Consider the following 18883-nt stretch of genomic DNA (forward strand, 5'->3'; position numbering starts at 1 on the left):
CAAATGATGTTATAAATATCCAAATGGCTCTTGGCAGAAAAAAAGTTCCCCACACCTGCACTAATGTCTGGTTGATGTAGGTCGTGGCTCCTGATTGCATCAAGCAAGCAGAGAGTAAAGCCCAGCCTGGCAGTCAGCTCAGGTTCAAGTTGTTTTGGTCTCAAGAACCAGCTGGTGGATCAGGTCGCAGTGCAATGCGGTATCAGTAACAGGGGCCAGGCTGAGTGTGTGCGCCCCACCGGATGCAGCCCGCTCCTCTGCATTCTACCCCGAGGACACCTGATCCCTGCATAATCCCACCAAGCTTCTGTGCAGGGAGTGGAAAGCAGGAGAGACCTCTGCCCTTCAAAATTCCAGCCCTCCCCACCCTGTTCCTTCAACTTGAAAGCAGCCGTTGATATCAGGATCTCCCTTTCCCTCCCCATTCGCACCACGAAAGACAGAAATTAAGCTGGATATGTTTGGGGTGTTTTTTTTTTTTTTTTTTTTTTTTTGCAGATGCAGACCACCAAGGTTTGCTACCTGGTAACAGTTGAACCAGTCTGACCAGTTTGCCAGCTAAGACTGTCACCTGGCTGGGTTTGCTTTCTCCCCCCACCCCCCGCCCAAAACCAGTTTAAGAATCTAAGAATATGCATACAGCTTCAGAGTTCAGCCCAAAACACCTAGAGATCATCTTTTGCTTGAATTCCTCTTATTTTTCTTCTCCCCACCAGCAATATGGGCAAATCACAACAGTGCTTTTCTGCAGGATACAGGAACAAGATCAGAACTGATTGGAGATGGATGCATGTACTCACCAGCCTATAGCAGTGGCAAATGTTCAGTGTTCTAATGCAGGCCCAAAGTCAGTTTGATCAGATCGTTGCAAACTGTTGCTTTCCATTCTCTAGTGCGATAGAGCAGCCAGACCAATTCACAGTAAGGTTGCAACTTTCCCAAAGAATGTTGGGGGTTGAAATTTAGCTGGAATGACAAGTTCCTCCCTTGTGTTTACCAGAATGCTAGGAAGAGCGAAAGGCAATTTTCTGTCCCATTTTAGGATCGTATTGTGGTTATGTCCATTTAAAGATATTGAGCATCGGCAATATTTGTTAGGGACAGTTTTGCTGTTTCATCCTTCTTTTGATGAGTAGCTTCAGACTATTTATGCAGTGGTGGAATGGGCCTTTAAAACAGCCTTGGAACTGGTTGATTCAAGGGGTGCATGCGGGGGCTGCCTTTCGGGGGGCCCTTGGCTCAGCCTGCTTCTGGCCATCTGTGGCAGTTACAGTCATGGCCAACGCATAAGCTTCACAGGGCTGCCTGACTAGTCAGTCTGATTCAGAATGTGGCCTAAATTAGACTTTTGCTTCAATCCAACTGAGCCCTTCCTTTGTTCATGGTCACTTTACCATGTGCTGGACTCTGTTTGGATCCATTTGACATTGAATCCCAACAATTTGCCAGTTTACTTGAGTAAGCTGCCTTAAAATGTAAGAAGTCATGTAGGGACAGTGCAGGATTCTGCTTTAACCCCCTTCCCAATCTAGACATTTTTAAAAAAAATTGATAGCTGCTAGCATTTCCATTCTGATTAGCAAGAGGAATAAGAATTTGGCCAGCACTTTCCTGCCTTGGTTTGCTGACAAATTCCACGTTCAAGGAATTGTTTATGCTTTCTGTAATTTATAACCTGTCTAGTGTTTATATGCCCAGACTATATTTGCCTGGTTGTAATGCAGGTCACTGGAGCCATCTTCAGGGCATACTGTAATATTGCACCCAAGATGAAGAAATTTTTAGAAACTAGAAACGTACTTCATTAATTCATAAGGTCGCCATAAGTCAGAGGTGATTTGATGGCATTTTAACACACACAGAGAGAAAATTACTTCTGGAAGGAGTGGGGCATTTAATGCCCTGCTTTTGCATGAAAACATTGTTTCTTGTATCTAACTTTATTGGGGTTTTTTGTTTTTTTACAGAAGCACTACCTAGGACAAAAAAAATTACAGGAAACAAATGTGGTGTAGTGGTTAGAACATTGGTTTAGGGAGATTGAGGTTCAAGTGTCCACTCAACCAGGAAGCTAACGGGTGGACCTTGGGCCACTCATTTTCTCTCCGCCTAAACTACTTCACAAGGTTGTTGTGAGGTGAATTAAGGGGACCATCCTGACCTACTTGGAGTGAGCATGGGATAAACATTCCATAAACATTCATCATCTTTCAGGGAAGACATGAGTCAATGTTTGGGCTCTGAAAATAGGGTTGCCAGGTCCTCCCTGGCCACCAGCGGGGGATGGGTGATAAGGTTGCCAGATCCAGGTTGGGAAAGTCCTTAAGATTGGGGGATGGAGCCTATGGAGGACAGGGACCTCAGTGGGATACAATACCATAGAGTCCACCCTCCAAAGCATCAGTTTTCTCCAAGAGAACTGTAGTCTAGAGACAAGGTGAAATTCCAGAGGATCCCCAGGTCCCTCCTGGAGGTTGGCATCCCTACTTGAAAAGCATTTGTTTCTGTGGAGGAAAGCTGAATAATAATGGTAAGGTGTGCTCTGAGTTCATAAGGGCTGTCCACCTCAGTGTAGGTTGGTCACTGAGCATTGTGCAAGGATTTTGATACATTATAGAATTAAGCAAAATAAAGTCCGAAATGCATACCATTTTGCTAAAGTGGGATACATCTGTTGTGATTTAGCAAACCTGCTGACAACTCTTTTGATCATGAGGCTTCAATGGGTGTTGTTTTGTTTTGATTTTTAACCTGTGCTCCCAGATTCCTTTGCAGCTGTGCTGCCCATCTAATGTGTTGGGAAAGGGTTGCATCATTTTACCAACACACTTCTGACATTATACCTGTTCCGCAGTAAACCCGAAGCACTACAGTTGCAAGCCTATGTGTCTGTACTTGGAATAAACTTTTATTGAATTAAGTGGGAGGGGTAGGGCCATGGCATGGTGGTAGAACATCTGTTTTCATGCAGAAGGTCACAGGTTCAATCCCTGGCACTTCCAGTTAAAAGCATCAGAGAGTAACTGATGTAAAATGCCTCTATCTGAGACCCTGGGGAACTGCTGCCGGTCAAAGTAGACAATACAGACCTTGACAAACCATAGAATAAGACAGATTCGTGAGATTGCAGAGGGTCAAACTGACCTCCACTGACCTAAAGCAGTGTTAACAGTTATGGTAATATTCATGGGGAACATACAGAAGAAGCTGGGAGTAAAGAAGACAGAAGCAAGGTCAGCACTTGTTCTAGCCTTTTCATTTCAAGTTGAAAAGGAGCTCTGTGATATGAGTCCAGTAAGAGAAACCTGTTTACCTTGCTGTATGACACTATGACAAACTAACAGCTAGTCTGTCAGCTGTAGAGATCAAACCACTCAGCACTACTCATTCCAAAGCACTTCTATTGCTGGAAAGTATTGGGGGAAGGAGTGAAGGTAATTGCTCAAGTTAGGAACAGGACTTCACACAATCAGACAAATAATAGCATTTAAATATTTTTATGCGCAATAATGACAATGTGAACTTTTTGCATGCGATCACTAATCACCATCAGAAGAATCCAGTGTGGTGCTATTCTGGGCACTGTGGAGCCTGCACACCAGGGTCCTTTTGTGGCCCAACTGTCCCCTTCAGGTTGCACAGAACTGCCAGCTTTTGGCTGTTTCAGCTCCTGTGCTTTTAACTGCAGTGTGATACCCAGTAACCTAGCAAGTGAATCATTTCCCAAAACTTTATTTTACATCTAGAACAGCTTTGCTTGCTATATTTCTGTGTGTGAAGTTGGTGTTAAAGGTAGAAGAAGAGTTGGTTTTTATATGCCGACTTTCTCTACCACTTAAGGGAGACTCAAACTGGCCTACAATCACCTTCCCTTCCCCTCCCCACAACAGACAACCTGTGAGGTAGGTGAGGCTGAGAGAGCTGTGACTAGCCCTAGGTCACCCAGCTGGCTTCCAACCTTCCAAATTCTTGTATACAGGATAGTAGCTCAGCATACTTTACTCATCCTGTCCTCAAGGTTTTCCTCCATCCTCAGGGTTCTTATTGGCACAAGGTGTGTATGTGTTTGTTTTGGCCACTCGTCCCTTGCATTTTTATGTGTCCCGGTGCTCTGAAGCTCCATGAGTAGCCGTGAAAATAGATCTGTACATGATAATTATCTACCTGAAATAATCCAGTTTAAGAGAACATGACCTTACTCTCATTTTGGAAGAGGTGATCAGAACATCTTTTAAATTCTGGGGGACAGAGTATATAACCGTGTTGGCGAACCTATGGCACGCGTGCCACTTCCGGCACGCGTAGCCCTCTCTGCCGGCACGCGCGGTTCCTCCAAGCCGCTGGCCTTTCCGGCTCTGCCCCTCCCCGGACGGGGGAGGCTGTAGCCCAGGGGTGGGGAACCTCCGACATCACTGGCGGTGGCCCCCGGACTCTCCCACAGAAGCCGCCGCCATTGCCGCCGCTGGAGGGAGCGTGCGCGGCCGGCCAGGCGGGTGGGAGAGCGGGGAACAGAAGCCGGGCGCCCACACTCGGCATGGCCGGCGGCCTCTCCGGCGCCCTCTGGGCCTGTGCGGGCGGAGGGGCGTGGCTGGCCGGTGGGCGCGAAGGAGGCGCCCTCTGCCCCACTTTGCTCGCCTCTCGCCGCATCCCCCCCTTGGGGCAGGCAGGCCGGGTGGGAGATCCCCTCCGGGCGGGGGGCTTGAGCAAGGCAGGCAGGCAGAGAGGGGCGCTGAGCTAGGCTGGGCTCCCTCCCTCCTTCCTTCCCTCTGCGCCAGACGGGCCTCCTTTCCACCGGAGCTCCACTCTGAAAGGGGTGGGCGGAGGCGGCGAGGCCCAGCCGGGCGGGGGATCCTCCTCCTGCTGCTGCTCCACCCGGGCACGTGGGAGGCGGCCGGGGGGGCCCCGTGCACAGGCGAAGGGCGCGGTGGCAGGGCTGGTGGCTGGTGAGCCGTGGGGCGGGAAGTCAGGCGGAGGCTCTGGGGCGCCTCCTTCCCCTCCCTCGCTGGCGGTGGGCCCAGCTGGGCGGGGACAGCTGTCAGCGGGGCAGGGCACCAAGCCTCTGCGGGAAGGGAAGGGTCTCCCGGCGCCCGTGCGCTGCGGGCTGTTCTGCGCGCAAGCCCCCCTTCTCTGCTGCGGGCTGAGGGAGGAGGGGTGTGTGTGTGTGTGTGAGAGAGAGAGAGAGAGAAGCGGGAAGGCTTTCCTGTCTCTGGCCATTCATGCATGGGATGTTTTGCCTTGGATTTGCCGCTCTGTAGATGCACATTTTCCCCATCCAAATTCTCAAAACTCATCAGTAAGTCCCCGTGCAGAGTTTTGAGAATCCGGATGGGGAAAATGTGCATCTGGAGAGTGGCAAATCCAAGGCAAAACCTCCCATGCATAAATGGCCTCTTTCTTTCTCTGTCTCCCTCTGTCCTTTTCTTTCCCTACTTTTCTTTCTCTCCCTCGCTCCATTTCTTTCTCCCTTTCTCTCTCTTTTTCTTTCTTTCTTTTTCTCCCTCCCTCCCTTCCCTTCTTTCCTTCCTTCCTTCTTTCCCTCCAGAGGCTTCTCCTGCGCCCTCTGGGTCGGTGCGGGCGGAGGGGCGTGCAGTCCTTTTCCACCTTTGAAGTGCCCACAAGCCATCCTCCAAACACCTTTCCATTTGTCTTGATATGTAGAGAGAAAACACTAAGGAACTAGTTGCCAATCTCCAGGTACTATATGAGAAGGCAACACGTGGCTCAAAATTAAAAAATTACAACATAAACTACCAATGGAGAATTGTAAGCATATATTATAAAGTCAAACACTAACAAAACAACAACAAAACCAAACGTTTTAGAGGCCTCGCAGGGCTTAAGGCTAATTAGCTTACAAATTCAACTCAAATGTAGCCAGCCAGCTTAAAGGTAACATATAATCACAACTCAAAAGTAGCCAACCGGCTTGAAATGTTTCTGAGCCTCGCAGGGCTTAAGGCTGAGCTAATTAGCTTCTATTCAACTCAAATTATAGCCAACAGGCTTAATAATAATCACAAAGAGTAGCGAAATAGTAATAATGAGAGAGGTCCATAATAGGGTCTGTCGCAAAGATAGGGTCAGGTACTAGCTGGAGATCTCCTGCTATTACAAGTGATCTCCAGCCAATAGACATCAGTTCCCCTGGAGAAAATGGCCACTTTGGCAATTGGACTCTATGGCACTGAAGTCCCTCCCCAAACCCCGTCCTCCTCAGGCGCCATCCCAAAAACCTCCCACTCATGGCGAAGAGGAACTTGGCAACCCTAGCCTCTTCCTCTGGGGGTGGTATTCAGGTTATATTGCCGCATTGGCACTCGGCGATAAATAAGTGGGTTTTCGGTTGCAGTTTGTCACTCGGTCTCTAAAAGGTTCACCATCACTGGTATATAAGTATACAAAGCAAAGTGCAATTAACAAGCCCTTGGGGTTAAATTGGATTTTTTAATGTATGTATTTATTTAGTACTTTTAGCCTGCTCTTTCTTCAAAGAGCTCAGTGTGGTATATAACATTCTTCTCTCCTGCATTTTATCCTCACAACCCTGTGAAGTAGATTAGACTGAGATAGAATGACGGGTGCAAACTCCATGGCAGAGTGGGGGATTTGAACCTGGGTCTTCCAGATCATAGTCTGACTCCCTAACCACTATACCACTCTGACTGACTAGATTGCATCCAGGAGAACATGTCTGTGCCTTTATATTCTCAGGTGCAACAAGAGGTCAGACAGCTGTGGCTCCTTCACTGATCCTGCTCATTCGACTTGTGCAGGCATCTCCTCTACCTCCTTTCACTAGCAGGACTCCAGCGAGATGGAAGGGGCTGATGACAGGTCTAGTTTTGTAGATGTGCATATGCAGCTGTCTCCCACTGTATCAGGGAATTTTGGCCAGAGAACTACCCCAGGAAGAGAGAGAGAAAGATTCAAAATCAAATGGAGAAAAGGTCTTCGTGGAACTGAGCAAAAATAGATTATCCTCTCCAGTAAGCTTTTCCAACACATGCTTAGTGCAAACTGGGTCAGCTGTGACTGCTCGGATTCCGGGGGGATTTGACGAACGGAGAGTGGGAACGAGGCCCCGGGCTTCCCATCCATAGCACTCTTCAAGATTTCCCTCCAACGTAGAGCTCTCAGCTGCCCAAGCGCCGGCAGTGAAGCCTGGTGGTGGTGCTGGATTCCAAAGCCACCGGGGCAGGGGCTAGAACCTATTTTAAATCTAGAACCAAAAATAACCCTCTTTTGCTCTGAGGGATGCATTAAAGGTCACAAGTAAGCTAAGTATAGGCTGTCACCAAGTTGCTCCTATATATAAACCTTTCTGAAAACCACCATCTGTTAATAAGATCATGTTGGTCCGGATCAGACGATATGAATATAGAAGCAAAGAGCTTCGGAAACAGTGTGTCAGTTTTCCTTGGAGGAATTCAGCACAGCAAGAAGGAGAACAAGGGCCTCTAGAATCATTAACACAATGGGCAAGCTTTGGAGTTCTCCAGAACACTTCATCAGGCTGGGTGTTAAGGGGGGGGGTCAGGCCATGATCCTGAGTGCTCCTGTTAGAGAGTCAAGCAGCCTCGGGAAGCGCTGGCACATGTGGCAGAGCCGCTTTAGCCTTGAGGGAAGGAGAGAAGGGGAGCAGTGAGCACCTCTACTGTCAATATAAAAACCAACGGCCTCAAGATTGCAGCCTGAAACTATTTTTCCCTCCCCCTTTAAACATCCAACTGCATGAAAAGTTCTGGAGCACTCAAAAGCTTGCACTTTATTTGTGTCATTTGGAATTAACAAGAATTAATCAACTACAGTAAACGAATTAAACAGTTACATTAAACAACTATAAGCAACTACCAGCCAGGATATCTAGAAAGATATACCCTTGGTGATCAATCTCTGTGGACAAAGTAGATAGATGCTGACATTTTGCCTGTTTGTGAAGATCCTGAATGCATGTTTCTTAAAACTCTTGATAAGGCTGGCCATATATTACCAACATTTGGATCAATTGCAGCATTGCAGGAAAATTAACAGTATTGTGAATTCATAAACTGGGGATTTTGCTGCATTTTTATCCCATCCTTCCTCCAAGGAGCTCAAGGTGGCACAAATGGTTCTTCCCCGTTTTATCTTTGCATCAGTTCTGTGATATAGGTAAAATGAGCGAATGACTAGACTAAGGGCACCCAGTGACTAGGTCTGAGCCTAGGTCTCCCCAAGGTAGGATTGCCAGGTCCCTCTTTGCCACTGGCAGGAGGTTTTTGGGGGCAGAGACTGAGAAGGACGGGGTTTGGAGAGGGGAGGGACTTCAATGTCATAGAGTTCAATTGCCAAAGCAGCCATTTTCTCCAGGGGAACTGATCTCTGTCAGCTGGAGATAAGTTGTAATATCAGGAGTTCTCCAGCTAGTACCTGGAGGTTGACAACCCTACCCCAAGGGTAGTCTGATACTCTAAAATACTATACCAAACTGACTAACTTTGCACAAAGATCTCAAAATGCTGGTGGAATTCAAGTGCCTGTGTAGTGGCAGCCATTTCATTATCTGATGTAATTTGTCTTTGGTTTCGGGAGGTTTCTTTCTCCCCCTTGCCCCCTTCCAGGGGAATCTATTTAATATGTCTGTGTATAAGGAGACTGCCCTGACCTGGATGGCCCAGGCTAGCCTGATCTCGTCAGATCTCAGAAGCTAAGCAGGGTCAGCCCTGGTTAGTATTTGGATGGGAGACCACCAAGGAATACCAGGGTTGCTGTGCAGAGGAAGGCACTGGCAAACCACCTCTGTTGGTCTCTTGCCATGAAAACCCCAAAAAGGGGTCACCATAAGTCGGCTGCGACTTGACGGCACTTTACACACACACACATAAGGAGACTACAAAAACTGATGTTTGACAACCACCTGATTAACTTCATTGTATGTGGCAGTGCCAAATGTGAACAATTAAATTGTTGTTTCTAGAACACATTGTCCTCTTCACACCGTACAGCTTTGCTGTACAAGTCACTGATGAATTAATCTGCTGCTGGAGAAACAGTTGAATATACAAAGCTGATTTCTACAGAAGCCAAGAGCCATTGGCCTGTCTCACGCGGGGCTGTCTGCGCTGTCTAGCAGCTGTTCTCCAGGGTCTCAAGCACTGAAAGGTCCTTCCCACCACCTGCTGCCTGATATCCTTTAACTGGAGATGCCAGGGATTGAACCTTGGACCTTCTGAATGCAAACCATGTCCTCTACCACTAAGATATGGCCCCTTCCCAACTGACAGACTTCCAGCCTGTGGCTTGAAAGGGCAACCTGGAGTCCTTCCCTGGCCGCAAATCTGCCGCCACTCTTCACTGAGAGCACTTCCCAAGCATCAAAGGCAGCCCATTGTCCCTCGCAATGTCTGCTTTGACATTTTATGACCTATTACAAGAACCTCTTTGATGGCAGAATCACTTTCCCACAATGATACCCAGGTGCAAACCATTGTGAGTGACTTCCAGACAGGATGTGGTGCATGTAGCACCTACTGTTCTCAGGACATAGTCCAGTAAAGCCAGTGTTGTGGCTATATAATATATATAATCCACTAGATCATATATAATCCAGTAGATTTACTCTACTGACAGATGGGTGTTTCCATACAAAATCAATATTAAAAAAGATAACAGATAGAAGCCACTAAAAACACTTTGAAGTGCCAGGGGAGATAAATTAATGGGAAAGGCCTTCTGGAATGAGAAAGTTTTCAACTAGCTCCAGAAAGCCTCTAGAGAAGGAAGCATTCACGATGCAGATGGGGGAGGGGTGAGTTCCATAAAGCAGGGACAGTCAATGAGAAATCTCTAGTACAGGTTAAAAAGGTAAAGGTCCCCTGTGCAAGCACCCATGGGGTGACGTCACATCCCGACGTTTCCAAGGCAGACTTTGTTTGCGGGGTGGTTTGCCAGTGCCTTCCCCAGTCATCTTCCCTTTACCCCCAGCAAGCTGGGTACTCATTTGACCGACCTCGGAAGGATGGAAGGCTGAGTCAACCTTGAGCCGGCTACCTGAACCTGACTTCCGTCGGGATCGAACTCAGGTCGTGAGCAGAGCTTTTGACTGCAGTACTGCAGTTTAACACTCTGCGCCACGGGGCTCTAGTACAGGTTACCATTGATCTAATTTTGCCAGCCAGAGGTTATCACATGGATTCCCTTGGCCAACCTGAGAGCACAAGCTGGAAGATGGAGGTGGTCCGCTGGATACTTGGACCCGAGCTGTTTAGGGCTTAAAAGATTATCAACACACTGAATAGATAACATTTACCAACTCTAGGACATGATGAGCCCAGTTGTTTCTTATTGATGACCTATTTATTTTCTGATTCTGCTGGAAAATTTTGGTTTCAATAGATATGGGCCGTATTGACTGAAGAAGAAAATGAAACAGGAACTATCAGCTGGCATTCCTGTCTTGTAATTTTGCTGTGTGACTTTGTTAAGAATTATTACTTATTATGAATGCAGTTTTTGATGTGTGACTTCGTAAATAGTTTTTTCACACATTTGATACTGATGTAAAGATGAATTGTCTGTCATAGTGTGACACAAATTTAATTATTTTTGTATTTCACTTTTCATAATTTTTACACACATTTTTTGCAAAACCCTTTTTCTTTGAATTCTTGTTGTTGACCTTGGGTACTGTGTACCTTTGCCTCTCTGATGTTTTGAGGTCTTCCTTTACCCCTTTCTACTTGCTTAAAAGGTAGAGTTGCCAACCTCCAGGTACTAGCTGGAGATCTCCTGCTATTACAACTGATCTCCAGCCAATAGAGATCAGTTTACCTGGAGAAAATGGCTGGTTTGGCAATTGGTCTCTATGGCATTGAAGTCCCTCCCCAAACCCAGCCCCCCTTAGGCTCCGCCCCATAAACCTCCCGCCAGTGGCGAAGACCTGGCAACCCAATTTAATTGGGACCTGGCAACCCAATTAAAAGGTTATCAACAGTACTTTGTACTGGAGTCAGAAGCAAGCTGATAGCCGCTGTAATTGGCTGAGAATAGGCATGATATGCTGACACTGTGGCCTGCTGCTCCCATAGGTGATCACCATAGCTCAGTGCATTTTCAGCACTTAGCAATCATTTGGGAAGGAATGGTGCAGCTTGGGAGTCTTCGGTGCTAACACAGTTCTGCTCTCTGAAGCCATTAGGGAGCCGCTGGGCCCAGTGTCATCTGACGCCCCCGTTGAAGCATCAGGACCAAGCAATAATGCCCTAACTTGGTATCATGGTAAATTCCATTCACTACCATCCCAGAAAAAAACACCACTGTGTTGCACCTTTCTATCATTCCTAGCAGGGATGGTATATCTTTAATGTTGATTTAATCTCAAGCTGAGCTGAAAACATTCCATTGACTGCAGATATTCACGTGAACATGCTTAGAATGTGGGCTTATATTTCCATACTTACAGATCCAGAATACATCTGGATGGATCTCAGGCGTGTTACCCAAAAAAATAGAAGTAGGTTATGGATCAAAACATTCACAAATGATGTGAAAATGCATTTTGAAAATTTATTTTTGTTACTTCCTCCCATGCAGAAAGGGAATCCCGAGAACATGAGGAGCCAACCACATCAGAGATGGCAGAGGAGACCTACTCATCTAAAATGTACAGGAGCAAGTCCCATGGGCGCCTCTCTGATCTGAAGGTTGAAGCCCTGAAGAAGGATCGCAGGAAGAAGCTAACTTTATCCAAGTTTGTTGGTGGGGCAGAAAACACAGCACACCCTCGGGCTACCGCCCCTGAGCTGAGACCAGAATTTGAACTGGTAAGTTGGCTCTTCTCAGCGCTAAACAGTAGGTTGCCTTCTTTCCCATCAGTCCCTGGTGCCCTCTCATGTGTTTTTGTCTTCTTCCCCCTTGATCATTGTCATGCCACTGAAAGTTACAGAATGAGGGGAGGAGAAGAGTATGCACTGTTACATGACTTGCAGGCAGTACCCATATCACAACTGCTTTAAACCCGTCTTCATGGTGATGGTTGGCATGTAGAAATCTCCTTGCATTTAGCAGCTCACCAAGTTCCTCCACGCCACTACAAGTAGTCAAAATACCAGCTGGAAGGGGGAGGGACTGCCTCATTGCATGGTATACAGAAGGCCCTCTGCATGGTGACTTACAGGGTCCTCCACATGGTGTGAATTAGTTCTGAGTATATGTCTACACAGATTTAAATAAGCTTAAATGTGATTTTCTTGCCCTAAGAAACTGTATTGTTCTTTGAGACTAGGGATTTTGAACAGAATTCTCAGCAACTGTAATAGTTATTAGGAGTCTTTGGTGAAGGGGAGTCATGACAGATAAACCAGTGAAATAAGCCAGTACATGTCTGTAGGGTGTACTTGTCCATAGATAAGTGCAACTCATACAATCAGAACAAAAGAAAATAAACTAGAAAGATTGCTTTATAGGAGCGTGTTCATCTGTTGGTACTCCTGGGATAGATGGCTGAATAACATCTTCTAGACTGTGAAGGCTTTGCATCTGTGTAAATGAGTGCAGACCCATAATCCAAAATCAGGTTTACACTGGAGACAATGCTATGATGGCCAAAAGTCTCTCACACTTAGTAGTGCTAGTTTGAGTGACCAGGTATTGACATAGCCAGACATGTGAATAAATGATTTTTTTATTATGGCAATAGCCAGATAAACTATAAACCTTATCAGTTAAAATCGATTACATTATTAGATAATTAAATTAAAATCTCTCTACAAAATACTGATAAAGTATCAATTAAAAATCACCATATTCACAAGGCATATAACGATTAAAATCAATTAAAATCACTAATATTCTTCTCCAAACAAATTTTAATAGCTACAGAGCAATACTTGGCTACTTGCAAGGATCGTTGAGAATTTAATTTTCTCTTCCTCTGAACTAGTCTCCATCATGTCAATAAGAGGTAGAATTAGTTTCTGATGAATTCCCTCATTAAAAATCCATCTAAATAGAACATGACTAGTGCTTTCCATTTCACCTGATCCACAAGGACATGCCCACTCAGATCTTGCTAACTTCTTGTACTTTCCCTCCAGAATTGCTGAGGGCAAGGCTGACCCTCTAGCCAGGGTTAAAGCCAGACATGTGAAAGTGAAGCTAAACATGGCCCATTAGTCATATATTATGGCTTGGCTGGTGCATCACAAACTCCACTATTCTGGGAACAGGCAGGAGCAAAGGAGGTTTATTGAGCCCTCAGTGGTTACCACAATGGGCGACGGATTATATATGGTAGTCAGAAAGAAGAAGGATTCAATAAACCAAAGGACAAAGATGGTGCACAGTGCTTTGTTGTAAGACGAAGCCTCAATCTTATACTGTATATAGATATATTGTATTTTAAATCATGAAGATTGTCGTTTTTTCTGCTTCTTTCAGTTGCTGGTATCGTTTATTGTTATTTTTATTGTTGCTCTCCATTAAATTTTTTAAATTAAAAAAAAAATAAGACGAAGCCTCAAGTGAAAAACTCAGAAGTCGTTCTGAACTTTCAGGAGCATTTCTGAACTAGTCTGTCCGGGAATGTCATGAGAGCCCCACCATAAAGTTTTTATTTAGAAAAATTATATGCTGCCTCGCCAGACCTGCTTGAGGCAGCACGCAACAATAAGACAAACTGAAGCAGACAGTAAAAACAACAAAAACAAGTAGTAACAATAAAAACAGCAATAAAAGAAACATCAATAAAAAAGCTAATAGAAACGGCCAATAAAAGCATCCCAGTACATAAAAGCTCATAAAGCAAAGCATTCTAAAATGGTATGGATAAGACAGTCCCCAGGCTAGGAATAGACCCATAAAACATCTATAAAGTATCGTTCTGCCCACTTACCTTGAAGAAGGCCTAAAGAAGCAGTCCTAGAGATGCACAGATGAAAGCTGATGTCCTCTGCCCGTTATACTAATCTTAAAGGTAAAGGTCCTTTGTGCAAGCACCAGGTCATTCTTGACCCATGGGGTGACGTCACATCCCGACATTTTCTAGGCAGACTTTGTTTTATGGGGTGGTTTGCCAGTGCCTTCCCCAGTCATCTTCCCTTTCCCCCCAGCAAGCTGGGTACTCATTTGACCGACCTCAGAAGGATGGAAGGCTGAGTCAACCTTGAGCTGGGTACCTGAAACTGATTTCCGTCGGGATCGAACTCAGGTCGTGAGCAGAGCTTTGGACTGCATTACTGCAGCTTAACACTCTGTGCCACGGGGCTCCTACTAATCTTACAATTGAAATATCTTGGCTTATATAGAACAGAGACATTTTGCATGTCATGGTGATAGGAAGACTACCAATATTTTAACATTTCTTCACAGGTCTGAAACATGACTGCTTCTTCCCTGTCATGTGACTAACTGTGAGAAATTTTAGAAATTTCTCAGGCTAGGCGCACTTTACTGTCTCAGGTAAATCAGGACATTCCCAGTTGGCTGTGCCCTGCTCAATAGTATATTAACATTCTGCTTCACCTGACCTTATTGGGAAGTTTGTCTTTCATCTTACTCATTACAGGTTCTCTGGGTACCATCTGCTTACATTACCTGTCTGGTTTTCTCTCTTCTCTCTTTCTGCTCCTTATTTTCAGGGCCCTTGCCGTAGACAGATGGAGGCATCCCTGCAGGAGCTTAAATCTAGCCAGCGAATGATCCCCCGGGCTGTCCACCTTCCCAACTGTGACAGGAAAGGATTCTACAAAAGGAAACAGGTATAAGCTGCTTCTCAAATCAAGATATACATGACCATCTGAGGGCAAGTAATTGGGGAGTCTTTTCTTTCATTAACTTAGGAATTAATGAGCCCAGCCATCTAGGCTTACCAGATCTCGTAGATCCACCAGCTGGAGCCTTTTTTTGGCGTGTGATATGCATGCACGCCTGGTGCAATGTGCCCACGCACCTGGCACGATGCGTGCATGCGGCGCAACATGCCTACGTTAGCGCTGTTGGGGGGAAAACAGGAAAATTTGGATTCGGCAAAATTCGTCCCGTTTTTATTCGGGAAATGCCAAATTCCGAACTCCCCCTATTCGGATTCGTGGAATTCGTCTTAGAATTTTGCGTTCCCAAATAAATTCAGCCGAATAAAGCTGGCAGTGGGGATCCCTTTAAAGAGCTACCCGCCCACCTTCTCGGGAGCCCGGAGAAGGCGGACAGGTGGCTCTTTAAACAGATCCGCGCTACCAAGACCCACCAGCCCGCCTTCTCGGGGCTCCCAGGAAAGCGGGCAGGTGGCTCTTTAAACTGATTCGTGCTGCCAAGGCTGGCAGGGCGGATCAACTTAAAGAGCCACATATCCTCCTTCTCAGGGCTCCCGAGAACGGGGACGGGTGGGTCTTTAAACTGATCCGTGCTGCCAGCCTTGGCAGCACGGATCAGTTTAAAGAGCCAACCCCCCCTTCTCAGGGCTCCCGAGAAGGGGGGCAGGTGGGTCTTTAAACTGATCCGTGCTGCCAGCTTTGATAGCACGAATCAGTTTAAACAGCCACCCGCCCACTTTCCTGGTAGCCCCGAAAAGGCTGGCAGTTGGGGGGCTTTAAACTGCTCCGCGGAGATTGGGGGGGAGATTGGGGGGAAGGGAAGGCGATCCCAGGGCCAGAATCGCCCGGGGGATTGGGGGGGAGATTGAGGGGGAAAGGGAAGGCAATCCTGTTGCGCGCTGGGTTGAGCTCTAGAGAGCTCTTTAAAGGTGGGAAAAGACAGGTTCGGCTCCATCCGAACCGCAAAACCACCAAACCAGGGGAAGTTTGGCGATTTTGCGGTTCGGATGGAACCGAATTGACAGCCCTAGCCTACGTCACTTCCGATTTTACCCAGAAGCGATGTGGACGCTCTATCATTCTCTGCCAAAATTCTGTGGTTTCCATAGAGTTTCGGCGGAGGCTGCTAGAGCATCCACATCACTTCTGGGTAAAACAGAAAAGGACGTGGACGCGTCACGCGGGCACATGCACGCATTGTCCACCAGCCCTCAGGTGGTCAGCGGGCAGCCTGGTGGATTAGGGGGATTTTACCCGACACCACCGGGCACTTGGCAACCCTACAGCCATCTAATAGTTATTTGTTGATCAAACTTAAATAAAGACTGGCTTCTATCCTACTACTCTGCTCAGCAAAGCTGGAAAGCCTCTTCTAGTCTAAGAAATCTTCTGCTGATGGAAGAGCCACTTCCATTACAGGAAGGCCCTAAAACTGGAGGAAGGCTTCAGACACAACCAAGCGGCCTGTGCTTTTGTTGTACTTGTCTAGAGGGCTTTAAAATAAGACTATATGACCCATACAACACTATGAAGCAACCAGGTATGGTGTTCGGAGCATATTCTGTGATTTTATAACAAGTCTGATTTTATAACAGTCTTGCCACAAGTGCGGAAAAGCAACAGTGCTCACAATGGTCCAAGTTCTTTAAGAATTTTAAATTTATACAAGTGGATTTTAGGGTATAAAGTGTTTTACGGTGGTAGGGTGTCTCTAGAAACAGCCAAGATCATTTTAGGAGTGTGACGTATGAACAATCCCACAATTTGAGGTCCTCCAGCCATTTTCTCGGAAGTAATCCCACAGGAAATCCCTTTAGAGACAATAGAATTACTCTGAGGTCGAAAACGCATGGCTGTTTTGTCTTGTGATTCTCCTGCGAATGTAGCAAATCTCTGTTGTCATAACGCATGGTCGTCTACTGCCTGCGGGTCCAACCCACTTCTGTTGTGAAACTTCCCCTGGTTTTCCAATCCCAGTTTTGTCCCAAAAGTAAATAAAGAATCACGGCAATTGCGAGTGCTTGCTGGTGCGTGTGGCGTGTGGGTTGACTCCTCTTCTTGACGGTATGTCGGTATACCAATTAATTGGATTGGTGGGCGGGTGGTGCTTCAGTTTTTGAGAAAACACAGCAGTTACAAGAAACACAGAGGTGGAGTAGTGTGGCTGGGAGCTTTGCCATTGCTCCCCTATACACTCTCTCACACACACATACACCCCTCTACTGCAGCTAGCTCTGTTGCAAAGGGGCACACAATGCGGGTAGGAATGAGAGTAGGGTCCCTCCCCCCCCCACCAAGAACAAAGAGGCAGCCCTCCTCCAAGGTCTTTGGGAAGGCTCCCCTCCGCCATCGGATCCTTTTCACTGCCCAGGGGAACCAGCACCTGCCCGCCCACCTCACTGTTTTTATTTTGCAAAGGCAGAGAGTAAAAACAGATCTCAGAGGAGGGGGGAGGTCTAAAACCAAGGAAGTTTAATGCTGATACAATGGTATACTGGCATGCCAGTATTAAAAAAAAATTACCTCAATGTTAGGTCAACCCTTAACTGGCATCAGCCAATCACAAAGCGGTTATGAAAATGATGACCACTCCCCTACTATCCTGCGGAGTTGCACATGGGAACATTCCTCCCTGATCTTTTGCGGGATTTATGCAGGTTCAACATGTGTTCAGTTTTTTTTATCTTGGGATAGAAAAGTGTGAGACATGAGAGGGACAAACCAATGACATCCTAGCCATGCATTAATGGCCTGAGTTTGCTTTGGTTAAAACCTGCTGCCTGAATGTGAGAGTCAGAAAGAGTTGTTACCCTTGTTTATAAGTAAGGGAGTAACCATATAATCCTAAACAGAGTTAGTCCCTTTTAAATACATTGAACCCAAAGGGAATAAAAGGGCATAACTCTGCTGAGGTTTCCATGAAATCTAGGCCATTTCTGGTCTTTAGGCCACCTGAGCCAGAAGGCAAATCCTGCTCATTATGGATAGGGGTTTATTTAGTGACATATCCTCTAGGTCTATAGATGTCCCAGGTTAATTTCTTCTGAAGTATATGTCTTCTCCCAAGGGGGAGAGAGATTCTCCCAAGGGAGATTGCCCATCACCACCTTTCCCAGCTCAGGTTTATGCTGTCCTTTTCTCACTGTTGACACTTTCATTCCCTTTCTAGTGCAAACCATCCAAAGGTCGAAAACGTGGGCTCTGCTGGTGTGTGGACAAGTATGGACTGAAGCTGCCAGGAAGTGATTATGTAACCGGAGACCTCCAATGTCACAGCTTTGACAGCGGCAACACTGAATGAATGTCCCTCTTGCCTCTCTCTGCCAGAGCCTTTCTCTATCCCCAACCTACACCTCACAACGGCCCAGGAGACTGATTCCTTTAATCTCATTTAAGAATCTGAGGACCTCGGAATCGACAACACATTATCTACTCCTCTTAATAGCAAAAAAGACTAAAAAAGAAAAGGCAACATGTTAAGCCAAAAAAAGAAGAAGATAAAGACAAGGATGACAAGCCAGCCAGCTCCCTTAGGAGAAGGCACTCAGGAGTCCCACAGGCCACCTTACTTGCAAGCAACCCCAAGGTCTCCATGACAGCACCCATGTAGGAAGCTCTCAGATGCACTTGAATTATGTTTTATTCTTCCTTTAATGTTGAGGGTATAAAACCTTCACATATCACTTCACATGAGGTAGTTTTACAAGCAGAATCCGAGGACTATTCAGTCCTTTTTGGTATTCTGGTTTGTTGAGGGGAGGGGTTGAATTACACATTCATTTTTAGTTCCCTCTCTCCCATCACAGACTGAACTTTACTCTCTCTTTCTTTCTCTCATACACACACACACACACTCATTTTTATTTAATAAAAAGCAAGTGGGTCAAAGCACAAAAGAATGTACAGCCATCAGGACAAATTGAAGCAAAGGCCATTTATGCAGGGGTATTTACTTCACAGTCCCTGCTGAACTGCTTCGAGGCTTCCTTTTCATTATTCATGATTTTACCGACCTCCAGACATGACTTCGCTCTGGCCTCGTTCTTCCCCCGCAGTTCTAGGATCCAGTTTTAGAACAAATTTAAATACTGCTTCGA

General features: G+C 46.2%; 1 protein-coding gene across 1 annotated transcript in view; it reads left to right on the forward strand.

Moving 5' to 3' along the window:
- Window positions 1-18253, forward strand: part of IGFBP5 (insulin like growth factor binding protein 5) — a 44129-nt gene extending 25876 nt beyond the window's left edge. The window contains exons 2-4 of the mRNA XM_056861375.1: window positions 11572-11801; window positions 14616-14735; window positions 17956-18253. Of these exons, the coding sequence (XP_056717353.1) occupies window positions 11572-11801; window positions 14616-14735; window positions 17956-18087 (482 nt within the window). The 3' untranslated portion in view covers window positions 18088-18253. The remainder of the gene's footprint in view (window positions 1-11571; window positions 11802-14615; window positions 14736-17955) is intronic.
- The last annotated feature ends 630 nt before the right edge of the window (window positions 18254-18883 follow it).

The sequence above is a fragment of the Euleptes europaea genome, chromosome 15 (genome assembly GCF_029931775.1).
Source record: "Euleptes europaea isolate rEulEur1 chromosome 15, rEulEur1.hap1, whole genome shotgun sequence".
NCBI classification, from domain to species: Eukaryota; Metazoa; Chordata; class Lepidosauria; order Squamata; family Sphaerodactylidae; genus Euleptes; species Euleptes europaea.